This window comes from Felis catus, chromosome E2, assembly GCF_018350175.1.
Source record: "Felis catus isolate Fca126 chromosome E2, F.catus_Fca126_mat1.0, whole genome shotgun sequence".
Classification (NCBI taxonomy): Eukaryota; Metazoa; Chordata; class Mammalia; order Carnivora; family Felidae; genus Felis; species Felis catus.
The window spans coordinates 11754032-11775124 of record NC_058382.1 but is presented as its reverse complement, the minus strand read 5'-3'; the positions used below and the strand labels follow the sequence as shown (position 1 = coordinate 11775124).

General features: G+C 55.9%; 1 protein-coding gene across 3 annotated transcripts; it reads left to right on the top strand.

Moving 5' to 3' along the window:
• The first annotated feature begins 2393 nt into the window (after positions 1-2393).
• PVR (PVR cell adhesion molecule) lies at positions 2394-19285 on the top strand. Of its 3 annotated transcripts, none has more exons than XM_003997727.6 (8): positions 2397-2639; positions 6116-6475; positions 8610-8912; positions 10367-10484; positions 14232-14380; positions 15264-15392; positions 18097-18128; positions 18618-19285. In XM_003997727.6, exons 1-8 carry the CDS (start codon positions 2579-2581, stop codon positions 18687-18689), a joined length of 1224 nt encoding a protein of 407 aa, XP_003997776.3. In that variant the 5' UTR covers positions 2397-2578; the 3' UTR covers positions 18690-19285. The 3 variants fall into 3 exon arrangements, with proteins under 3 accessions (XP_044901841.1, XP_003997776.3, XP_044901842.1); XM_045045907.1 differs by having other exon boundaries at positions 2398-2639; positions 15267-15392; XM_045045906.1 differs by lacking the exons at positions 15264-15392; positions 18097-18128; positions 18618-19285 and adding an exon at positions 14719-15144 and having other exon boundaries at positions 2394-2639.
• Positions 19286-21093: the final 1808 nt, after the last annotated feature.

Below are 21093 nucleotides of genomic sequence, written 5' to 3'. Positions count from 1 at the left end.
AGGAGGAATGTAGCGGCAACCACAGGTTCCAGGTTCAGAGATAACTCAGCACCCCCGAACAAGGGTGCCAGAAAATTCAGAGATTTCCCAGAGACTAGCCTCCATGTTCCCATTCAGAAATTCACCTACAAGCCAGGGTGAGAGACACCAGAGCCAGAGGCACCTGCCCACATCCACGCGCCACGGGTGGGCACCGGGTCCAAGCCAAAGAGGTCAGTGGGAGACAAAACCCTCCAAACTGGCCAAAGCCCAAAAGGGGAACTGTCTAGAAAGATAGAAGGGTGTCACAAAACAAGGGTCAGAGCTGCTAGGGGGCCTGGGGGGGACCAGAGCCAGGATGGACACAGCTGGGGACCAGGCGGTCTCCCAAGCTCTGTGCCTGAGTATATGGCTCTCTTGGTCTCTCTGTCAACTCTCAACTCTCTCTCATCTTGCCCTGTCTGTGCTTGTGTTGGCCTCTCATCTCCCTTCATATCTCATCTTCTGTCTCTTGGTATCTGTTTCTCCCTTTGTCTCTCCCTACCTCCCAGTCCCTGAGTGTCTCTATTTCTCTCACCTCTGCCTCTGTCTCTCTTGGTGTCTCTCTCTCTCTCTTTCTCATCCTTTCCCCTGTTGTATGTTGCTCTATAACCATCATCACCAGCGGACGTGATGGTGTCCTATGTATTAAACTGTTAACATCTGTTTCCCTCCAGTAGAAGGTGGGCTTCACGAAGGCAGAGATATTTGTCTGTGTTATTTCCTCCTGCATCTCCTATGCCAGGAATATCGCCTGATTCAATAAATACATGTTGGGGCGCCTGGGTGGCTCAGTCGGTTGAGCGTCCGACTTCAGCTCAGGTCACGATCTCACGGTCCGTGAGTTCGAGCCCCGCGTCGGGCTCTGGGCTGATGGCTCAGAGCCTGGAGCCTGCTTCCGATTCTGTGTCTCCCTCTCTCTCTGCCCCTCCCCCGTTCATGCTCTGTCTCTCTCTGTCTCAAAAATAAAATAAACGTTAAAAAAAATTAAAAAAAAAATAAATACATGTTGCGGTGGGGGGGGGGCATCTGGGTGGCTCAGTCAATTAAGCATCCGACTCTTGATTTCAGCTCAGGTCACAATCTCATAGTCCATGAGATCGAGCCCGGATCTGGCTCTCTGTGCGGTTGGTACACAGCCTGCTTGCAATTCTCTCCCTCCCTCTCTCTACCCCTCCCCTGCTCACACACACACACAGACATGCACTCTCTCTCTCTCTCTCAAAATAAATAAACTTTTAAAAATTATACAATGAATCTAGGTTGAATGAAGAATGGGTGAATCATCATTCTCACCAACATTATTATTTCATGACAAGCTTAAAACAACGATAATAGTTGTTATAGCTGCTGTTTATTGAGTACAAACTATAATACCAGGAATCGGGCTAAATAAATAGTTGCTTGTTTAAACCTTACAAACCCTCCTGTGAGGGGAGTACTGTTATGTCCATTTTTCAGATGAGGAAACTGAGGCCCCGGGAGGAGAAGCAGCTGGCCCAATATGAGCCCAGGCCTTGTGTGGCTCCAAAGTCCAGAGGGTTTGGGAAGGGACGGGGGGAGGTTGGTTAAGAATTTGGCATCTGTGCCAATTTCAGGTTGGAATCTCAGCTCTGGCACACAGCAACCTCAACCTTTAAAAAATGAAATAAATCAGGGGCGCCTGGGTGGCTCAGTTAAACGTCCAACCCCAGCTCAGGTTGTGATCTTGTGGTTTGTGGGTTTGAGCCCTGCATCAGGCTCTGTGCTGACAGCTCAGAGCCTGGAGCCTGTTTCATATTCTGCGTCTCCCTCTCTCTCTCTCTCTCTCTCTCTGTCCCTCCCACACGGGTGCTCCGTCTCTCCCTTTCTCTCAAAAATAAATAAACATTAAAATTTTTAAAAATAAATAAACATTAAAAAAAAATTTTTTTAAATGAAATAAGTCAGTCAGAGACAGACAAACATCAACTTCACTTAGGTGGAATTTAAGAATCAGGACCCAGGGAGGAGAGCCGTACCAAAAAAAAGACTCTTACAAAAACAGAGAAGGAACTGGCAGCTGCCAGAGGGGAGGTGGGGGGGGGGGAGGGTGGGGGGGGGGTGTGGTGGGGGGGGTGGAGGTGGAGGGAGTAGGTAAAGGGGATTAAAAAGTAAGCTTGTTATGATGATGAGCGCGGAGAAGTGTAGAGAATTGTTGAATCACTATACTGGACTCCCGAAATTAACACCACGCCGTGTGTTAATTACACTGGAAGGAAAGAGAACAAAGCAACCGCTGAATCTCTGCCCGCAGCCCGGGGAGATGCCACTCCTCTCACCCGCACCCAGTCCTCTGGCAGTCCCCGCGCGCAGGCGCAGAGGAGCACCGACGCGCAGGGTAGCACCCCCTTCGCGCAGGGCAGCCCCGCCCCTCCCAGCCCGGGCTGCACACCCGTGCGGAACTTCCACTCCACACCCAGGCTCCGCTCGAGCGCGGGTGCAGTCCCGGGGATTCCTGGGTAGCAGTTCCAAGCCCGGGCGGTGGCCCAGCAAACCCGGGAGGAGGCTCGGCCCCAGCGGCGACCCGGAGGAACCCAGGATGGTGTGGCCGCCGCTGCTGCTGTCGCTGCTGTGCCTGCTCTGGGCGCCCACGAGAGCAGGTGAGTAACCGCGTTCGACCTGGCGGCCACTGCTTATTCCCCCACCCTCCCCCGTCCCCCTCTGCACCAGCGGGGTGCTCGGCCTCCCGGGTTCCCCCGCCGCCCCGAGTCTGGAGGAACTTGGGTCCCGGGAAGGGCTCAGGCCAGACTTCGATACACCGATACACCACCGTAGGGCCATCAGTCAATGGGAGAATCTCAGCGGAGGATGACTCCTCCGTGTCCAGCCATTCACCGTGGCCGGATGTGCTTCCCTGACTCCTGCGGCCCCCCTATCTGATCGGGGACAGAGAATCTTGATGGGGAACAGGAAGGCGGTGGCACATAACTCCCCCGAATCGCTTCTGACCCCTATTGTATGGCTCTAAGGGCATTAGTATTTTCATCCCCGCTGGACAGAGAGGGCAAGTGCATTCCTGAGGGTCAAGTCACTTGCCTAGGCTAGCCAGCAAGTGGCAGAGCCGGGGGCTGGCCTACCCTGCGGCCGGCCCTTCCAGGCTCGGCTCGTGTTCCAGTATGAAAGCATGCATGCATTCATTCCCCACACGCGTTTATGGAGCGCTTACTGTGTGTCAGGCAGTGTTCCAAGCCCTGGGGATACAGCCTTGAAGTCCTGAGCTCAGGAGCGTTTCCTAACCTCTCTGTTTCCATAAAACGTGTTGAGGGTGGGGAGGGATTCTTACCTATCTCGTAAGACTGTGTCTTGGGAGGTTGCTGACCAGTGTTGCACTTGGTAAGAATAAGCATAATTCGTGTGAACAATATTAATACCGAATACAGACTTGGGAAGTGTGGGAATTGTTGAATCACGATACTGGGGAAGCCACAGTCCCTCATCTCGGCATTTCCCAAAAGGTGATTCCCAGAACACAGGGCACTTCTCCCGAGGCTTGAGGAGTTCATGCAGAGCTACCAACCTAAACCGCTTAAGGAGATCCCCAATATGGGTCCTACTGTGACCTCCAGTTACAGATGAGGAGACTGAGGCACAGAGAGAGGAAGGAACTTGCCCCAGGCACCAGCAAGAAGCAGCAGACCCATGGGGCGCCTGGGTGGCTCAGTCGGTTAAGCGTCCGACTTCAGCCAGGTCACGATCTCGCGGTCCGTGAGTTCGAGCCCCGCCTCAGGCTCTGTGCTGACAGCTCGGAGCCTGGAGCCTGCTTCAGATTCTGTGTCTCCCTCTCTCTCTCCCCCTCCTCCAGTCTCTCTCTCTCTCTCTCTCTCTCAAAAATAAATAAACATTAAAAAAAAAAACTTTAAAAAATTTCAAAAAGAACTCCAATGATTTTTTTAAATAGGGAAAGATAGGGGCGCCTGGGTGGCTCAGTCGGTTAAGCGTCCCGACTTCAGCCAGGTCACGATCTCGCGGTCCGTGAGTTCGAGCCCCGCCTCAGGCTCTGTGCTGACGGCTCGGAGCCTGGAGCCTGCTTCGGATTCTGTGTCTCCCTCTCTCTTGACCCTCCCCCACTCGTGCTCTCCATCTCTCTCTCACACACACAAATAAACATTTAAAAAATTAAAAAAAAAAAAAAAAACAAGTAACAGACCCCATGAGTGAGCCAAAATTGGACAGGCCCCCCCCCCTCCACCAGGGCAGCAGGAGAGACTGGTGCCTGGGAGCCTAGACGCAGGGTAGACCAGCCCCGGGGCTAGGCAAGTGGCTTGACCCTCAGGAACGCACTTGCCCTCTCTGTCCAGTGGGGATGAAAATACTAATCATGCACATCTCGTGGGGCATTAGGACGGGGTTGCAGGAGGCCACCTGTAAGGAAGCGGCTCATATGCCTGGCACAGAGTAGGCAGGTCCTGGCACAGAGTAGGCACCTGCGTGTGGTTAGTACACTACACTCAGTGTGGAAGAGACCTGCCCTCTGGTGGAGGAAAGCACCAGAGTGGGAGACTCACTTGCTCATTGGACCCCACATTAGCGCCCTGCGTTCCAGCTGTGCCCTCCTCCACGCTCCCAGCTCCCAGCGCCTCTGCGTGCTACCTCCCAGCTTCCTCTTCCTCACAACACAGTACTATTCACCTTGATAGAGTCATTGGCAGGTGCTGATCCCTTTACATAGATTTTATCACCTCATCTGCCCAGCAACCCTACGCTGCTATAATCACGCCCGTTTCACAGATGAGAAAACTGAGGCTCAGAGCAGTGAAACCACCCACACGTAGACCCACAGCTAATGAGTAGCAGTGCTGGGGTTCAAAGAACTTAACTCTTTCCCACCTTCTCCATTATCTGTATTAATAATAAGAGTGCATAGGAAAAAAAAAAAAAGAATGCGTAGGATTTTATTAAAATCAATAAGAAACCAATTTGATAATAAATTTCATATTAAAAAATAATAAAACAAGAGTCAATAACTATATTGAGGGCCTACTGTGTGCTGGGGCCCTAGGCCAAAAGATTTTTGGTTTTTTTTTTTTAAGTATTTACTTTTGAGAGAGCAGAGTGAGAGAGAGCTCGGGGGGCGGGGTGGAACGCAGAGAGACAGAGGGACAGAGGATCTGAAGCAGGGACCCCACACTGACAGCAGCAAGCTGGATGCAGGGCTTGAAGCCGTGAATGCACGAGATCATGACCTGAGCCAAAGTCTCACGCTCAACCGACAACCCCAACCGACTGAGCCTCCCAGGCGCCCCTAGGCTGAAAGACTTTAATACGGAGCCTTGTGGGTTAGAGGTCAGACCCCAGAGTTCAAAGCGCACTTCAGCCATTTTACCCTCTCCGTGACCTGGAGCAAACGACTCTGCCTTGGTTTCCCCATCTATAAAGTGGGGCTGACAGCCGTGCTGGCCTCAAGGAACTGTTTAGGGACTCAATGCTGAGAGATACATGAAGCACTCGGAAGGAACAGCCCCTGGTGTGTGTAAGCAACCAGTGAGTGTTAACTGTTATTAGCCCCACGTTACAAATTAGGAAAAAGAATCAGAGGGTTTAAGTAACCTGCCTGAAGCCTCACAGCACAGACTGGAAGGGATCCAAAATCCTTGGATTATAATCGCCAGCCTTCTTGTGCCAGGATCCCCTACAAACCTTCTCCCGATCGGGGTCCATGCCCAATAAAAGTAATAATAATACCGTATTTCATGGATTCTAAGACTCAAGAGTTTCTGCCCCTTTTCCCACCCTTCAGTGAGTCATGCTGTAAGTGACAGTGTCACAGCGGGACTGATGACACTGAGCTGACAGAAACCTTCTGGAACTAGTTATCGGTGATAGTTAATGCAGGGCCTCGTGCCCTTTGAAATGGTTTCAATGGCAGATTTCAGTTTTTAACTACAATTAAACACATCGATGATGCTGAGATCGGGGAAATACGGTAATAACAGCCCAGGGAAGTGGCCCGGACGGGTTGGAGACCCAGCGCGAGCGGCCTCCCGGATGCCCCTCGCGTGGAGCGTCCAGACCACAGGCGCCGGGTCTGACCCCGTCTCCCCCCAACCCCCCTCCCCCGCCCCGCCTTTCCCCGCAGGGACCGGGACCGTTGATGTGCAGGCGCCCGCGCAGGTGCGCGGCTTCCTGGGCGACACGGTGGAGCTGCGGTGCAAACTGCCGCCCCTGGAGCACAAAGTGCAGGTGACGCAGGCCACGTGGACGCGGCGGACGGCGGCGGGGGACGACCTCAACGTGGCGGTCTTCCACCCCACACAGGGCTCCAGCTTCCCCGAGCCCGGGCGGCTGGAGTTTGTGGCCGCCAGGCCGGGCGAGGAGCTGCGGGACGCGTCGCTGTCCCTGCGAGGGTTGCGCGCCGAGGACGAGGCCAATTACACCTGCCGGTTCGCCATGTTCCCCGACGGCAGCAAGAGCGCGCGCACCTGGCTCCGCGTGCTGGGTGAGCCGAGGAGCCGGGAGGGGATGATGGGGGGCTACCTGATCTCAAAGGAATACAAACGAGTGATTTTTTTAAGTTTATTTATTTTGAAAGAGAGAGAGCACACGAGTGGGGGAGAGGCGGAGAGAGAGAGAGGGAGAGTGAGAATCTCAAGAAGGCTCCACGCTGTCAGCACAGGGCCCCATGCGGGGCTCAAACCCACGAACCGTGAGACCATGAGCAGAGCAGAAACCAACAGTTGGACACCTAACGGACTGAGCCAACCAGACGCCCCTGTTTAGTTTTGAGAGAGAGAGACACAGAGCGTGAGCAGGGGAGGGACAGAGAGAGAGGAAGACACAGAATCCGAAGCAGGTCCCAGGCTCTGAGCTGTCGAGCCTGATGCGGGGCTCGAACTCACCAACAGTGAATGGAAGTCAGATGCTTAACTGACCGAGCCACCGAGGCGCCCACCAATAAAGTGATCTTAATGCTGTGGTCATAGGCTTGGCATCAGAATATTTTCATTATCAAATTCTGAATTGAGCCCTCCGGTTCCTCCTGGATAGGGTGCGCCCCCGATAGCAATCCCAAAGCCAAGTATTCCAAGAGGAAGGATGGTCTGTCCCTGCGCCCCAGACCGGCCGTGACTGCTTTCGAATGGACCGCAGACACCAAAGCCACTGCCGTGGGAAAACCTGAGAAAATGTCCTTTTTGGAAGCCTCCGGGAGGTGCTGGCCGTGAACCCGAGGAGGCCGTCCTGATAGGAGATGATCGCAGGGACCATGTTGGTAGGGCTCACAGTACCGAGCAACATATCAAGAAAAAATTAATCCACCTCCTAACTTCAGTATCCTTCAGGCCGTGGACCCCATTCTGCAGCATGTACTGTGTGTGATTCTTTATGTGAATCAGAAACAACCGGAAGCCCGGCCTTTTGTGCCTGCAATGGGTCCCTCCGGAACTCCCTGCCGGCAGAGATAGAAACTAGTTTTAATTTAAAGTAATATTTCCGTTAATAATTTACTCGTTGCAGATACCTAGCAGACCGGGTAACGGTTGTTTTGGAAATTTTATGTATTTTACATAAAATTCTCAGTATTTTACAAAAAAAAAAAAAAAAAAAAAAAAAACCCAACCAGTGAGTCAAATTCAAGAGAAATCTCCAGTCCGTAATAACATTACGGCAACAGGCAATAATGAGGAAGGAACCAAGTGAAACCCCAGGTTTGGGAATCACCAGAATGACGATAAAGAGATGGTCAAGGGGCGTCTGGGTGGCTCAGTCGGTTAAGCGCCCGGCTTCAGCTCAGGTTATGATCTCACGGTTCGTGGGTTCGAGCCCCGCGTCGGGTTCTGTGCGGACGGCTCGGAGCCTGGAGCCTGCTTCGGATTCTGTGTCTCCCTCTCTCTCTCTGACCCTCCCCCGTTCATGCTCTGTCTCTCTCTGTCTCAAAAAAAAATAAATAAACGTTAAAAAAAATTTTTTTAAATAAATAAATGTTTAAAAAATTATAAATAAATAAATAAATAAAGGAGAGAGAGAGAGATGGTCAAGATGGGTTTGGAGTCAGAACTGTGTGAAAGTCTAGCTCTGTCCATCACAACTGTATCACCTTGAGCCCATCACTTCCCTTCTCGACCCCCAGGACGCTACCAGCCCTCCTCTCCTCCATGAAACCCTCCTTCACTGCTACCCCAGACTGGGGCACTCCTTCTGGGCTCCCCCATCCCAGCCTGGCCCACTCTGGGTTGCCACTACGTGGGGAATTCTGTCTTCCCCCTGGACTGTATACCCCATGGAGGCAGGGCTGGGGCCGTCCCAGTCATGCCTGGGTCCCCAACACTGCCCGTCATATTGCCAAGCAAGGTATTCACGTCCCAATTATACTATCGTTTATCAAGCAGTTATTATGTGCCCACTACCATTTTAGGAGCCTTCCCTGCATAATCTCATTGCCTGTGAGCCTATCATTATCTCCCGTTGACAGGCAAGGAAACTGAGGCACAGACGTGCCCAAAGCCACCCAGTGGCTCGGGGACAGAGTTGGGATTTGAACCTGGCCCTCAGCTAGCTTCCCCCGTCTGCTGCTGAGATGTCTGTTGAACGACCGCGGGCGAGGACTGACTGGTCCCTCTTGCTTCCCTCCACAGCCCAGCCGGAGAACGCGGCCGAGACGGAGGAGGTCCCGCCCGGCCCGCTCAGCCTGGAGCCTGTGCCCGTGGCCCGCTGCGTCTCCCGTGGGGGCCGGCCGCCCGCCCGGATCTCCTGGTCATACCCGGACGGGAAGGCCAATGACAGCCTGGTGCCAGGACACCTGCCTGGCACGTTCGACGTCATCAGCCTCTTAACCTTAACACCCTCCAGCCAGGCAGATGGCCAGAAAGTCACCTGCAAAGTGGAACATGAGAGCTTCAGGGAGGCCGTCCTGCTGTCTGTGACTCTCGCCGTGCCTTGTGAGTGTACCCCAATGTGAGCAAAGGCAGGGACCCCCACATGAAGGCCTCTGTCTCTCCCGGCTCCCTTGAGCACAGTCAAGGGAGCATGCTCCTTGAGCACAGTCTACACACGCCGCCTCCACCTGCTTCCCGAGCCGACTGTCTACGCTGACCTTGCCTATTGCTACAGGGTTTCCCGCGTTGTCGACGCCAACCCCCTTGTCCGCTTTCTACACTGTTTCGCCATCATCTCTGCCGGACATGCGGGCTGCGGACCCGACTGCCCCCATTGTCTACGCCCGTCACTTGGCCGCCAGCTCTGGGAAGCTGTCACTGTTTCCCGGGTTGTCTAGCCTGGCTCCTGTGACATCTGTCTGCATTGACATTTTGACCTTACATTTTTTTTTTCTTTTTTTTTTTTTAACGTTTTTATTTATTTTTGAGACAGAGAGAGACAGAGCATGAACGGGGGAGGGGCAGAGAGAGAGGGAGACACAGAATCAGAAGCAGGCTCCAGGCTCTGAGCCATCAGCCCAGAGCCCGACGCGGGGCTCGAACTCACGGACCGCGAGATCGTGACCTGGCTGAAGTCGGACGCTTAACCGACTGAGCCACCCAGGCGCCCCTGGGGATTTTTTTTAATATTAAAATTTTTCTTTTAAAACACATTTGCTCGGAGCTGTCAGCACAGAGCCCGACGCGGGGCTCGAACTCACGGACCGCGAGATCGTGACCTGAGCCGAAGTCGGACGCTTAACCGACTGCGCCACCCAGGCGCCCCGACCTTACATTTTCTATGTTGGTTCTCCTGGGTACTCTCTCACACTGGCCCCCGATGGTGTCTACACTGGCTCATCTAAGGGCTGTGTCCTCCCTTCACTGTCTATACTGAATACTCCCTCCAAGAAGTTGCCACACTGATTCCCTCGGGCACTGTCTACACGGGGCACCCTCAACATGGCCACTGGGTCCGAGGGAGGAGGGGATCGACACGGGCTCCGCCCCCCACAAAAAAAACACTGTCTCGCTGGCCTTCCCCCTGGGGACTTTGAAGCGTCTTCCTGGTCCATCACATTTAGGATGGAAAAACAGCAGCTGAAGCAGGGTCATCCAGGATTCTTTCCAGCAGGACTTGTCAGAGCCTTGAATATGCTCCTGTGTGTTATGAGTGTCTAAGAGGCCTTTTCTCACAGGACACCCGAGGCACACAAGGACCCGGCTTGTCCAGGAAAACGAGTAGAGAGCAGCAGGTCCCGAAAAGCCTTCTTAGCACCCGCTGGCTCCCATGCTGCCGAGGACTTCTGGCCTTTTATTCTGAGGGAATCCATTGCCCCAGATTCCTGACAGGCCTCTCTATCTTGAGCTGTGCCTGAAACCCACTGAGGCCTTTCCTCATTATGACACGATCCCACATGTCCCTAGGCTGCTCTGAAGAGTCCCCGTCTCTGAGCCCGTGCGTCTGTTTCCCTCAGACCCCCCTGAGGTCTCCATTTCCGGCTATGATGACAACTGGTACCTCGGCCGCAGCGAGGCCACCCTGAACTGTGATGTCCGCAGCAAACCAGAGCCCACAGGCTACGACTGGAGCACGTGAGTCCTGGGTGGGTCTGGGCCCGTGGGTCTGAGGGAGGAGGGGGCTGGGGGCTGGACCCGTGGGTCTGAGGGAGGAGGGGGCTGGGGGCTGGACCCGTGGGTCTGAGGGAGGAGGGGGCTGGGGGCTGGACCCGTGGGTCTGAGGGAGGCGGGGGCTGGGGTCTGGACTCCTATGTCTGAGGGAGGAGGGGGCTGGGGGCTGGACTCCTATGTCTGAGGGAGGAGGGGGCTGGGGGCTGGACTCCTGGGTCTGAGGGAGGAGGGGGCTGGGGGCTGGACCCGTGGGTCTGAGGGGGGAGGGGGCTGGGGGCTGGACCCGTGGGTCTGAGGGAGGAGGGGGCTGGGGGCTGGACCCGTGGGTCTGAGGGAGGAGGGGGCTGGGGGCTGGACCCGTGGGTCTGAGGGAGGAGGGGGCTGGGGGCTGGACCCGTGGGTCTGAGGGAGGAGGGGGCTGGGGGCTGGGCCCTTGGGTCTGAGGGAGGAGGGGGCTGGGGGCTGGACCCGTGGGTCTGAGGGAGGAGAGGGCTGGGGGCTGGGCCCGTGGGTCTGAGAGAGGAGGGGGCTGGGGGCTGGGCCCGTGGGTCTGAGGGAGGAGGGGGCTGGGGGCTGGGCCCGTGGGTCTGAGGGAGGAGGGGGCTGGGGGCTGGGCCCTTGGGTCTGAGGGAGGAGGGGCTGGAGGCTGGACTCCTGGGTCTGAGGGAGGAGGGGCTGGGGGCTGGACTCCTGGGTCTGAGGGAGGAGGGGCTGGGGTCTGGACCCCTGGGTCTGAGGGAGGAGGGGGCTGGGGTCTGGACCCCTGGGTCTGAGGGAGGAGGGGGCTGGGGTCTGGACCCCTGGGTCTGAGGGAGGAGGGGGCTGGGGGCTGGGCCCTTGGGTCTGAGGGAGGAGGGGCTGGGGGCTGGATTCCTGGGTCTGAGGGAGGAGGGGTTGCAGGGCTGGAGGCTGGGTCTGAGGGTGAAGGGGCTGGGGCCTGGACTCCAGGGTCTGAGGGGGGGTGGGCTGGGGGGACTGGGTCCCTGGGTCTGAAAGGGGAGGGACTGGGGGCCTGAACCCCTGGATCTGAGGGAGGGGGGGCTGGGAGCAGAACTCCTGGGTCTGAGGGAGGAGGGGTTGGGGGCAGGACTCCTGGGTCTGAGGGAGGAGGGGGTGCAGGGCTGGAGTCTGGATCTGAGGGAGGAGGGGCTGGGGGTCTGGATCCTGGGTCTGAGGGAGGAGGGGTTGGGGGCAGGACTCCTGGGTCTGAGGGAGGAGGGGCTGGGAGCCTAGACTCCGGGGTCTGAGGGAGGAGGGGCTGGGAGCCTAGACTCCTGGGTCTGTGGGAAGAGGGTCTGGGGGCAGAACTCCTGAGTCTGAGGGAGGAGGGAAGCGCAAGAAAGTAAAAAGAGAAAAGTTGACTTTAGGCCCCAGTAAAATTTTCTGTCTGGTGTGCACAGCGTATGAGGGGTTTAGTTCAGGTTCACCATTACACCTGCTCTTTTCTGTTGTCTGCTGTGCACCGGTGGTCATGGACCCCGTGTGACACCCACACTCTGGGCCTAGGAAGCACTGTTACCAGGGTTAAAGATAAGCAGGGCCCGGGGCACCTCAGTCGGTGAAGCCTCTGACTTCCACTCAGGTCACGATCTCACGGGTCATGAGTTCGAGCCCCACGTCAGGGTCGGTGCTGACAGCTCAGAGCCTGGAGCCTGCTTCGGACTCTGTGTCCCCCTCTCTCTCTGCCCCTCCCCTGCTCGCACTCTGTCTCTCTCTCTCAAAAATAATAAACATTTTTTTAAAAATTAAAGAAAAAAGTTAAGTTGGGCCCCAATAGGCGCAGTCCTTTGCGGGGGGACCCACAGCCACAAGGGGACAGAAGTACCTCCAAACCGACCCTCTTAACCTCTGGGCTGTGCCACCTCCCCACCCCCACCCTGTCATGGGTCACCTCATATAATCTGCTCAAGTCAGTTCTGACGGAGCAGGTGCTGTCCCCATTACAGAGCAATCAGATTTCTTCAAGTTCATGCCAAGGTCAGGGTTAAGAGTGAGGAAAGAAAAAGGCAGAGGGACCGATTGCCTTTCATAATTTGTATTGGGCTTTCGTGCTTGTTACAAAATGACTTACGACCACTACGGAAACTTGAGACGATCCAGCTATGAGCAAGAAGAAATAGCACCCGTAGTCAAGTGGACACAGCCACCTCCAGAAATACCCACCGTTACCCTTTGTTATACATCCTTCCCGCTTCTAACACTTCCAACCCACCCTTCTACACTTCTAAACAAAAACTGTGCTATGGGTCCAGTTTTGAAACTTTCCCCTTATTGCATGAACGCCTTTCTGGGTCCCAGCCCATAGATCCACATCCCCATTCCCCCCAACGTTTCCTTAGGGGAAGTTTTAGACGTACACAAAAGATGTTAAGAATCTTCCAGCGAACGCTCAAAAACCCACCACGTGGCTTCTCCCGCTGACATTCTGCTGGACCTGCTCTATCACGTTTCTGTCCATCGGTCCACCCCTCCCTCCACTCACCAATCTTTTACCTTTCCTGCATTTCAAAGCATCCACCCTTTGCAGTGCTGCTGGGGTTCCGTCCTAGATGCATGCCGTCACTGATTTAACCAGACCTGAACGTGGGCTCACTTCCCGTTTGCACCACGCAGATGCAGCGGTGGGACCGTCCCCGCCTGTCCGTGTCTGTGCAGAGCCACAGTCGAGTCCCTACCGCCAGTCAAAGGAGGCTCGGTCAAGGCTTTTCCAGTGGTGTTGGCAGACGCCCTTACTGTCCCGCCTCAAACCACAAGCCGTGATTCAGGCTCATGAGCCCCATGGCCGGGTTTCCGTCCCGGCTCTGCAGAATGCCCAAAACTCCATGCTGGCGTCTTCTCCATCCATCAAACCAAAGCTTTTTGACTGTTTACGGTGTGCCAGGTCCCATTGGCCAACATACCTCGGCAAGTGAGACAGGCCAAATCCCCTCCCCTCCTGACACTTCCATTCTAGTGGGGAGGGAAAGGACAAACAGAATAACACTGTAAAGCGCGGTGTGTCCGATGAGGATAAATGCTGTGAAAGAGGGAAAGCAGGGGAGGGAGGCACTACAGTTGAAACAGGGTGGCCAGCGAAGGTGTCACTGAGGTGACATCGGAGCAGAGGCCTGAAGGAAGGGGACGATGAGCCGTGCTGGCATCCAGGGGATGAGCACTCCCGGCAGAGGGAACAGCATTCCTGGCAGAGGGAACAGCATATGCAAAGCCCCCGAGGTGGCGGCATAACTGGAGCCTTTGAAGATAAGGAGGCCACTGTGGATGCAGAGCCAAGGGGAGAGGAACAGACAGTGGGGTCAGTGGTATTGCAGCCAGCTCATGGGGTCTGTGGCCGGGTAAGCACTTGGGGTTTACGCCGAGTGACGCAGCAGCCACAGGAGGGCTCTGAACAGCGGAGGGTGGTTCTAACGAGATGTCTCCGGCCACTGCAGCGGAGGCGGGGAGCCCTGTGAGAAGGCGGCCACAGCAGCCCAGAGCAGGGGGTCAGCCCCGGCGGGGGGCGGGGGTGGCCAGGGAGGGCAGCGGAGTGGTCAGAGTCTGGAGAGGTTTTGAAGGTGGGGCGGTCGGCACCTGCTGATAGGCTGGGTGTGGGCACTAGAGGAAGAGTCGGGGAACTTTCGGGGCTTCTGTCGGCTTCGCTCAGAAACGGGGGCATGAGCTTCCTACAGTCAGGGCTCACACCTCCCGCTTCCTCACCCGTCCGTGTCTCCCCAGGACCAGGGGCCCCCTGCCACCCTCCGCTGAGGCCCAGGGCTCGCACCTCCTGATCCGTACCGTGGACGAGTCAATCAACACGACTTTCATCTGCCACGTCACCAACGCCCTAGGGACTGGCCAGGCAGAAATGACCGTCCTGATCAGAGGTGAGGAGCCCCCCCTCCCCCACCCTGCCCCGGGGGGGGGGGAGAGAACAGAGGGACGGAAGGAGGAGGTGACAGCAGGATCCCTTCTGACGGAGAAGTGTGGATCGGTCCCCTGGCTAGGGAGTCTTCAGCCACAAGACCGCTCTCTGATTCCCATTCTACCCCTCATCCCCCTCCCGAAAGGACCAGTGGACCCTCTGTACCATTGCAACAATCATCGTCCAGCCTCCTGGCTATACCACTCTGCAGACCCAGGCCGGGGCGGTTGCGTGAGGCTTGTCCCCAGGGACTGGGAAGGGCCTTCCCAAGCAAATTAGGCAGGGCTCTGTCAATTGCAGTTCACAGAAGCCCAACCCCGAATAGTCTAAGCAAGAAAAACGGGACTGGATTGAAAAATGCACCTTCAGGTATGGTCCGATCCACACGCTCCAGCTGTGTAACCCCAGAACTTTCCTTTACGTCTCTCTCGTCTCTGCTGGCTGAGTGTGCGCTCAGAGAGGCGAGAGGTCCCCCAGCAGCTATAGCCTCGCGTCTCCCCTCGTTCAGTAGCCCCAGGGGAGAGAATACGCCACTTTCGAAAGCTCCAGCCCAAGTCCCAGGGCTGCCGGTCATTGACACAGCCAGGGTCCCAGCCCCCTCCCCTGCTCCGAGAATCAGTCACAACAGCCATGGAGAACGGAATGCTCTGATCAGCCTGGCCCGGGTCAAAGTCTCGGCCTAAGAACCACAGGGTGGGGTCAAGTCCTGCTGAACGGTATAGACCAAGGGAGGGGCAGTGGTAGCTTCCTAAAGGGTACGGAGTAACGTGGGGGGGGGGGGTGGGGAGACAGGTGAAGACCCCTGAAATCTGGGAACCCAACCCTGGCTCCTGCTTCTCTTCCAGCAGAACCTCACGAGGAAGAGCCACAACCAGTCCTGTCCATCACCATCATCGTGGCCATCGTGGCCATCGTGGCGACCGTGTTCTTAGTGGCCCTGTTGCTGATTTATTTCTGCTGGTTCAGACGCTCCCGTGAGTCCTCCCTCTTTGGCACGTCCCCTGCCCGTCAGCCACGAACGAATGTCACCACAGCTGCCGGGCTTGGGCGCCTACTATGACTCGTGCTAAGCCCCGCCCGTGGCCGCCTCCCGCCGAATCCTCAGTGCCTTGGGGTTCCCCCATTTTACACATGAGGACACCAGGTTCAGGGAATCTGGCTCCTTGGATCACTGGTTCCGCGTACAAATGTCTAGGGAACAGGGCAGCCCTGAAGGATGCCCGATGCTCTCTAACGGGCCCTGTGCTGTTTTGTTTGTTTTTTTTAATGTTTATTTTTTTTAATTTTTTTTAACATTTATTTATGTTTGAGACAGAGAGAGACAGAGCATGAACGGGGGAGGGGCAGAGAGAGAGGGAGACACAGAATCGGAAACAGGCTCCAGGCTCTGAGCCATCAGCCCAGAGCCCGACGCGGGGCTCGAACTCACGGACCGTGAGATCGTGACGTGAGCTGAAGTCAGACGCTCAACCGACTGAGCCACCCAGGCGCCCCATGTTTATTTCTTTTTGAGAGAGAGAGGGACCGAGGGAGGGGCAGAGAAGGGTACAGAGGATCCAAGGTGGGCTCCATGCGGACAGCAGCGAGCCCGACGCGGGGCTCGAACTCACAAACCGTGAGATGGTGACCTGAGCGGAAGCCGGTTGCTCAACCGACTGAGCCACCCCGGCGCCCCCAAAGGGCCTGATGCTCTTAACTCCCAGGGCTTCACACAGGCTGTTCCCCTGCCTGGAGCGCCCTCGCCATGGCCCCTTCTGGTGAAGTCCTTCGGCTTCCGGAGAAGAGCCTGCAGAGTGCCTCGTGCTGGGAGCCCCATTTTACAGATGAGGAAATGGTTGCTGAGAGAGCTGAAGTCTTCCAGCAGCCACACAGCTGGAAAGTCGGGAGTAGAGAGCAGTTCTCTAACTACGAAGGTTGTTCGCTCGACCGCTAAACAAAACTGCCTCCTCACATCCCAGCTGGAGGCGGCCTGCTCCCCCTCCTCGTCCTCCTCCTCCTCGTCCTCCTCCTCCTCCTCCTCCTCCTCCTCCTCCTCCTCGTCCTCCTCCTCTTCCTCCTCCTCCTCCTCCTCCTCCTCTTCCTCCTCCTCCTCCTCCTCCTCCTCCTCCTCCTCCTTCTCCTCCTTCTCCTCCTCCTCCTCCTCCTCCTTCTCCTCCTCCTCCTCCTCCTCCTCCTCCTCTTCCTCCTCCTCCTCCTCCTCCTCCTCCTCCTCCTCCTCCTCCTCTTCCTCCTCCTCCTCGCCCTTGCCCTCACCGATCTCCCAGAATGAGCCAAGCACCTGTGCTGGGCTCCCCCACCCCAGCCCTCGCCCACTTTGGGACACCACTGGGTGGGGACTTGTCGGTCTCTCCAGTGACCTGTGATGCCCGGGAGGGCAGAGCTAGAACTGTCATTCATGGTCACGGCTGTGTCCCCAGCACCACCTGCCGCTCACTCTACTGCTTTATTAAGTGTGTCGGCGTGGGCAAACGACCTGCTGTCTTTGCCTCGGTTTCCTCATCTGTGAAATGGGACTAAGTGTACCTGCTCATACGGGTAACACACTTGGCACAGCACTTGGCACATGGTAAGCCACACGCTGGGTGTATATAAGGTATGATCATTATTGTGGTCATGCTATTTCTCTGATTAACATAAGCTCCATGAGAGCAGAAACTTTTGTCTCTTTTGTTCACGGCTGTATCTCCAGAGCCTAGAATGCACCTGGCATAAAATAGACATTTCTTTCCTTTTAATATTTATTTATTTTTCAGAGAGAGAGAGAGAGCGCACACTCAAGTGGGGGAGAGGCAGAGAAAGAGAGAGAGAATCTCAAGCAGGCTCCTCACTGCCAACACAGAGCCCAATGCGGGCCTTGAACCCACAAACAGTGAGATTATGACCGGAAGGAAGGAAGGAAGGAAGGAAGGAAGGAAGGAAGGAAGGAAGGAAGAAAAGAAAGAAAGAAAGAAAGAAAGAAAGAAAGAAAGAAAGAAAGAAAGAGAAAGAAAAAGGAAGAAAGAAAGAAAGAAAATCAAAATCAAGAGTCAGACACTCAGCCAACTGAGCCACCCAAACATCCCCAAAGTAGACATTTCTTATTTGCTGAATAAACCCGTTTGATGGTTGAGGAAACTTGAAGCACAGAGAGGTTCAGTTAATTACCCAAGGTCGCACAGCTCCTAAAGGACAGAGTTAGGATTTGGAACCTTCTATCAGGTTCCAGAACCCATGCTCAATAAATATTCATTTACGGGGCGCCTGGGTGGCTCAGTCGGTTAGGCGTCCGACTTCGGCTCAGGTCATGATCTCACGGTCCGTGAGTTCGAGCCCCGCGTCAGCCTCTGTGCCGACAGCTCAGAGCCTGGAGCCTGCTTCGGATTCTGTGTCTTCCTATCTCTCTCTGCCCCTCCCCCGCTCGCGCTGTGCCTTGCTCGCTCTCAAAACTAAACATTAAAGAGAAAAAATAGTTTTAATAAAGAAATATTCATTTATACTTAACAACCGAATGCATAACTGGGGGAGGCACAAACCCCCAGGTTTTACAAATGTATAAACCTCCGTGGGGAGTGGCCGCCGCGTGTCAAAGGCAGAGCTGGGACTGAGAACTCAGGGGGCACTGCCACCCACGTGTGTCCTCGTCCCAAGCCTTCCGGCATTGTCGTCCGTTCCTGACGACCTCTCCTCCTCTTTCCCCAGGTCGGACCCCAAACAGCTCCTCTGCCAATGGCGTAAGTGTGGTGGTGGCACCGGGGAGGGTGTGGGGGTTCCGCGTGAACCGCAGCCCAGCCGTGCGGGCTCTCCCAAGGAGGGGACGGGTGTCTCCGGGCACCTGCAGCGCTTAACCAAAAGCCAGCATGATGTCAGGAGCCAGGCTTCCTCCAGAAGCCTCAAGCAGCGGTTCCCAAACTTTCCTGCCGGGCAGACTCCGCATGCACGCTCCCGGGCCCTCACCCCGAGCGTCCCCGTCTGGCGGGTCCGCGCTGGGGATCTGCATTCCCACGGGCGCCCCTTCCCTCCCCACTCATGATGGCACCTTCAGAAGGGCTGCCTCGGTCACCTGTTGGCCTTTGGGCTAAGACCAAGCGAGGAAGCACTTGGCCTTCAGGGAGAGGGGCGGGGACAGGCCGGCCGCTCTGTGCCAGGTGCAAGTTGGGCTTCAGCGGGAGGGTTTTGTCTGGAAGGGCTCGGAGGCTAAAGTTTGACTCTCCGCTTTCCAGTGTATCTCCTACACAGCGGTGGACCTTAATGCCAGCTCTTCCCAGGACCCGCCCGCGGGGAACACCAGGTGACTGCGTGGGGACTGCTGGAGAGAGAGACTGGGGCCACCCTGCCCAGTGGAGGAAGGCTCCCTCCAAAGAGACTGGCCACCTCCCTTGTGCCAGGCCGACCTCAGGAATGACCCCTGTGCCTCACCGTGCCGCAGCAGGTGCACGTTCGGCTGTTCCCCACGACCACTCTCTGGCTCAGGCATTCGCTGGAAGGACTCGCGGAACCCAAGAACGCGGTTACGCTCACGCTTCGGGTTATCACAGTGAGAGCATGAGACTCAGGTCAGCAGCGTGGATGCAGAGCCCCTGGGGGGCACCGGGCTGGACCGACCAGGCACCAGGTCCCAGTCGTCCCGCACGGGCAGCCCCGATTTCTCCCAGCCGTGACGTGTGACGGCACAACAGAGTCCTGCCATCCTCGCCGGACCTTGGGCTGCCGGAGTTTTGGTTGCGGTATTTATTCCGGGGCTCCGTCGTGGTAGGGACGGCTGACCACCCACGGAGCTGACCGTCCTCTCCAGCACCTCTGTAGCTCAAAGCCCCACTGTGTTACTATTCTTAATTATTTATTATTATTATTATTTTTATTATTTTTAATTTACATCCAAGTAAGTTAACATAGAGTGTGATAATGATTTCAGGGATAGATTTTAGTGATTCGCCACTTGCACGTAACGCCCGGCGCTCGTCCCAACAGGTGTCCTCCTTAATGCCCCTCACCTCGTTAGCCCATCCCCCACCCGCCCCTCAACCCCCCCCCCCCCACCACCCCATCAACCCTCAGTTTGTTCTCCATATTACAGTCTCTGACGGTTTATCTCCCTCCCTGTTTTTAGGTCATTTTTGCTTCCCTTCCCGCTATGTTATTTTTCAAAGTTTATTTTGAGAGTGCAAGCGGGGGAGGGGCAGAGAGAGAAGTAGAGGGAGAGAATCCCACGCAGCCTCAGTGCTGTCAGCGCGGAGCCCGAGGCGGGGCTTGAACTCAAGAACCGTGAGATCATGCCCTGAGTAGAAGTGGGACGCTTAATGGACCGTGCCACCCAGGCACCCCGTCTTAAGGCCCCACTGTAAATCACACTATTAGCATAGACTGTTTGGTGCAGCCCACAGCCCCAGGCAAACTAAGAGGACTACCGGCCAAGACCCTCCAACACCTTAGAGGTTTACCTCCCAGAGTCAGGGGCAAAGGGCCAAACCTTTCCTCGGGCAAGGTTAACCCTTTCCTACATCGTGGGGCCACACAGACTGTTCCAGCTGCCAGGGAATTTTTGTAAGAATTTGACCTCTGGCCTTGAACTTCTAAATCCCTGGATCGGTGGAATCCCTGTGGTGACAAGAAATACCTCCAACCCTCAATCCGTAAGAGAACCCGAGGCTGGAACTCAGCTGCTCGGGGCCGTCCGAGGACTGGGAAGATGGTGGACGTGAACTTGGAGGACGTGAGTTCCAGGCACCTTCTGCCAAGACGCAGGTCCCGGGAGATCGTCCGTAGCCAGTGTGCTGGTGTCGACGGGTCCCCGCCTCCCCCCGCCCAGAGAATGGGAGCCAGTCACCCAGCAAGGAAGGCAAAGTGTCCAAACCAAGGAGGAAGAGGTCCCGGGGGAGCAGAAGCCACACTTGGGCAAGACACACGGATGGCCCTCAGACCAGGGAGGATACAGCCTGAGGTCCCAGAGGCAGAGCTGACCAGATACAGCTGATGCATTTCCTTCCTAACGGTCTCTGATCGTTGGGGGGGGGGGGGGGCCACCAGAATCCCTTTTACAGCAAGGCCCTCCGTTCAGGAAATACCTGCAGGAAGCAAGACCTCTGGCCAAGATGCTAACTAACCCAGAGCATGAGGCCCGAGCTGCCTCGCAAGAGAAAACAAGAAGTTCTTGGGACGCAGCAAGGCCAACAGGGCTCCGCAGTGTCGGGGTGTGTGTGTGGGGGGGGGGAGGCAAGTGAGAGATCTGTCAAGCTGCTAGTACATAAACCCTACCCATCCCTAGCCCCAAACACCTCATTAAAGTTAATTGATTACATCTTAGACTCTCCGTGTGCAAGGGGGTGGCTGAGTTTCGCGTGGACTGTCACCGTGTGGGACAGAAGCAGGGGTGCGGGAGCAAGAACCTGAATCAGGAGGGCCACAGGGATGAGCCCCCAGGATTCTCAGATGCCCGGGGGAGAGCTCGTTTTATTTCCCTCTCGATTTTTTTTTTAATAATTTTTTTAACAGTTATTTTTGAGAGAGAGAGAGAGAGACAGAGCGTGAGCAGGGGAGGGGCAGAGAGAGAGGGAGACACAGAATCCGAAGCAGGTTCTGGGCTCCCAGCTGTCAGCACAGAGCCCGACGCGGGACTCGAACCCACGAACTACAAGATCATGACCTGAGCCGAAGTCCGACACCTAACCACTGAGCCACCCAGGCGCCCCTCTTGTTATT

Coding starts and splice junctions, on each gene's coding strand:
- PVR (XM_045045906.1), top strand. CDS start 2,579: ATGGTGTGGCCGCCGCTGCTGCTGTCGCTGCTGTGCCTGCTCTGGGCG. Junction 10,485..14,231: donor ACAGGCTACGACTGGAGCAC/GTGAGTCCTGGG, acceptor GTGTCTCCCCAG/GACCAGGGGCCCCCTGCCAC. Junction 14,381..14,718: donor AATGACCGTCCTGATCAGAG/GTGAGGAGCCCC, acceptor TGTCAATTGCAG/TTCACAGAAGCCCAACCCCG.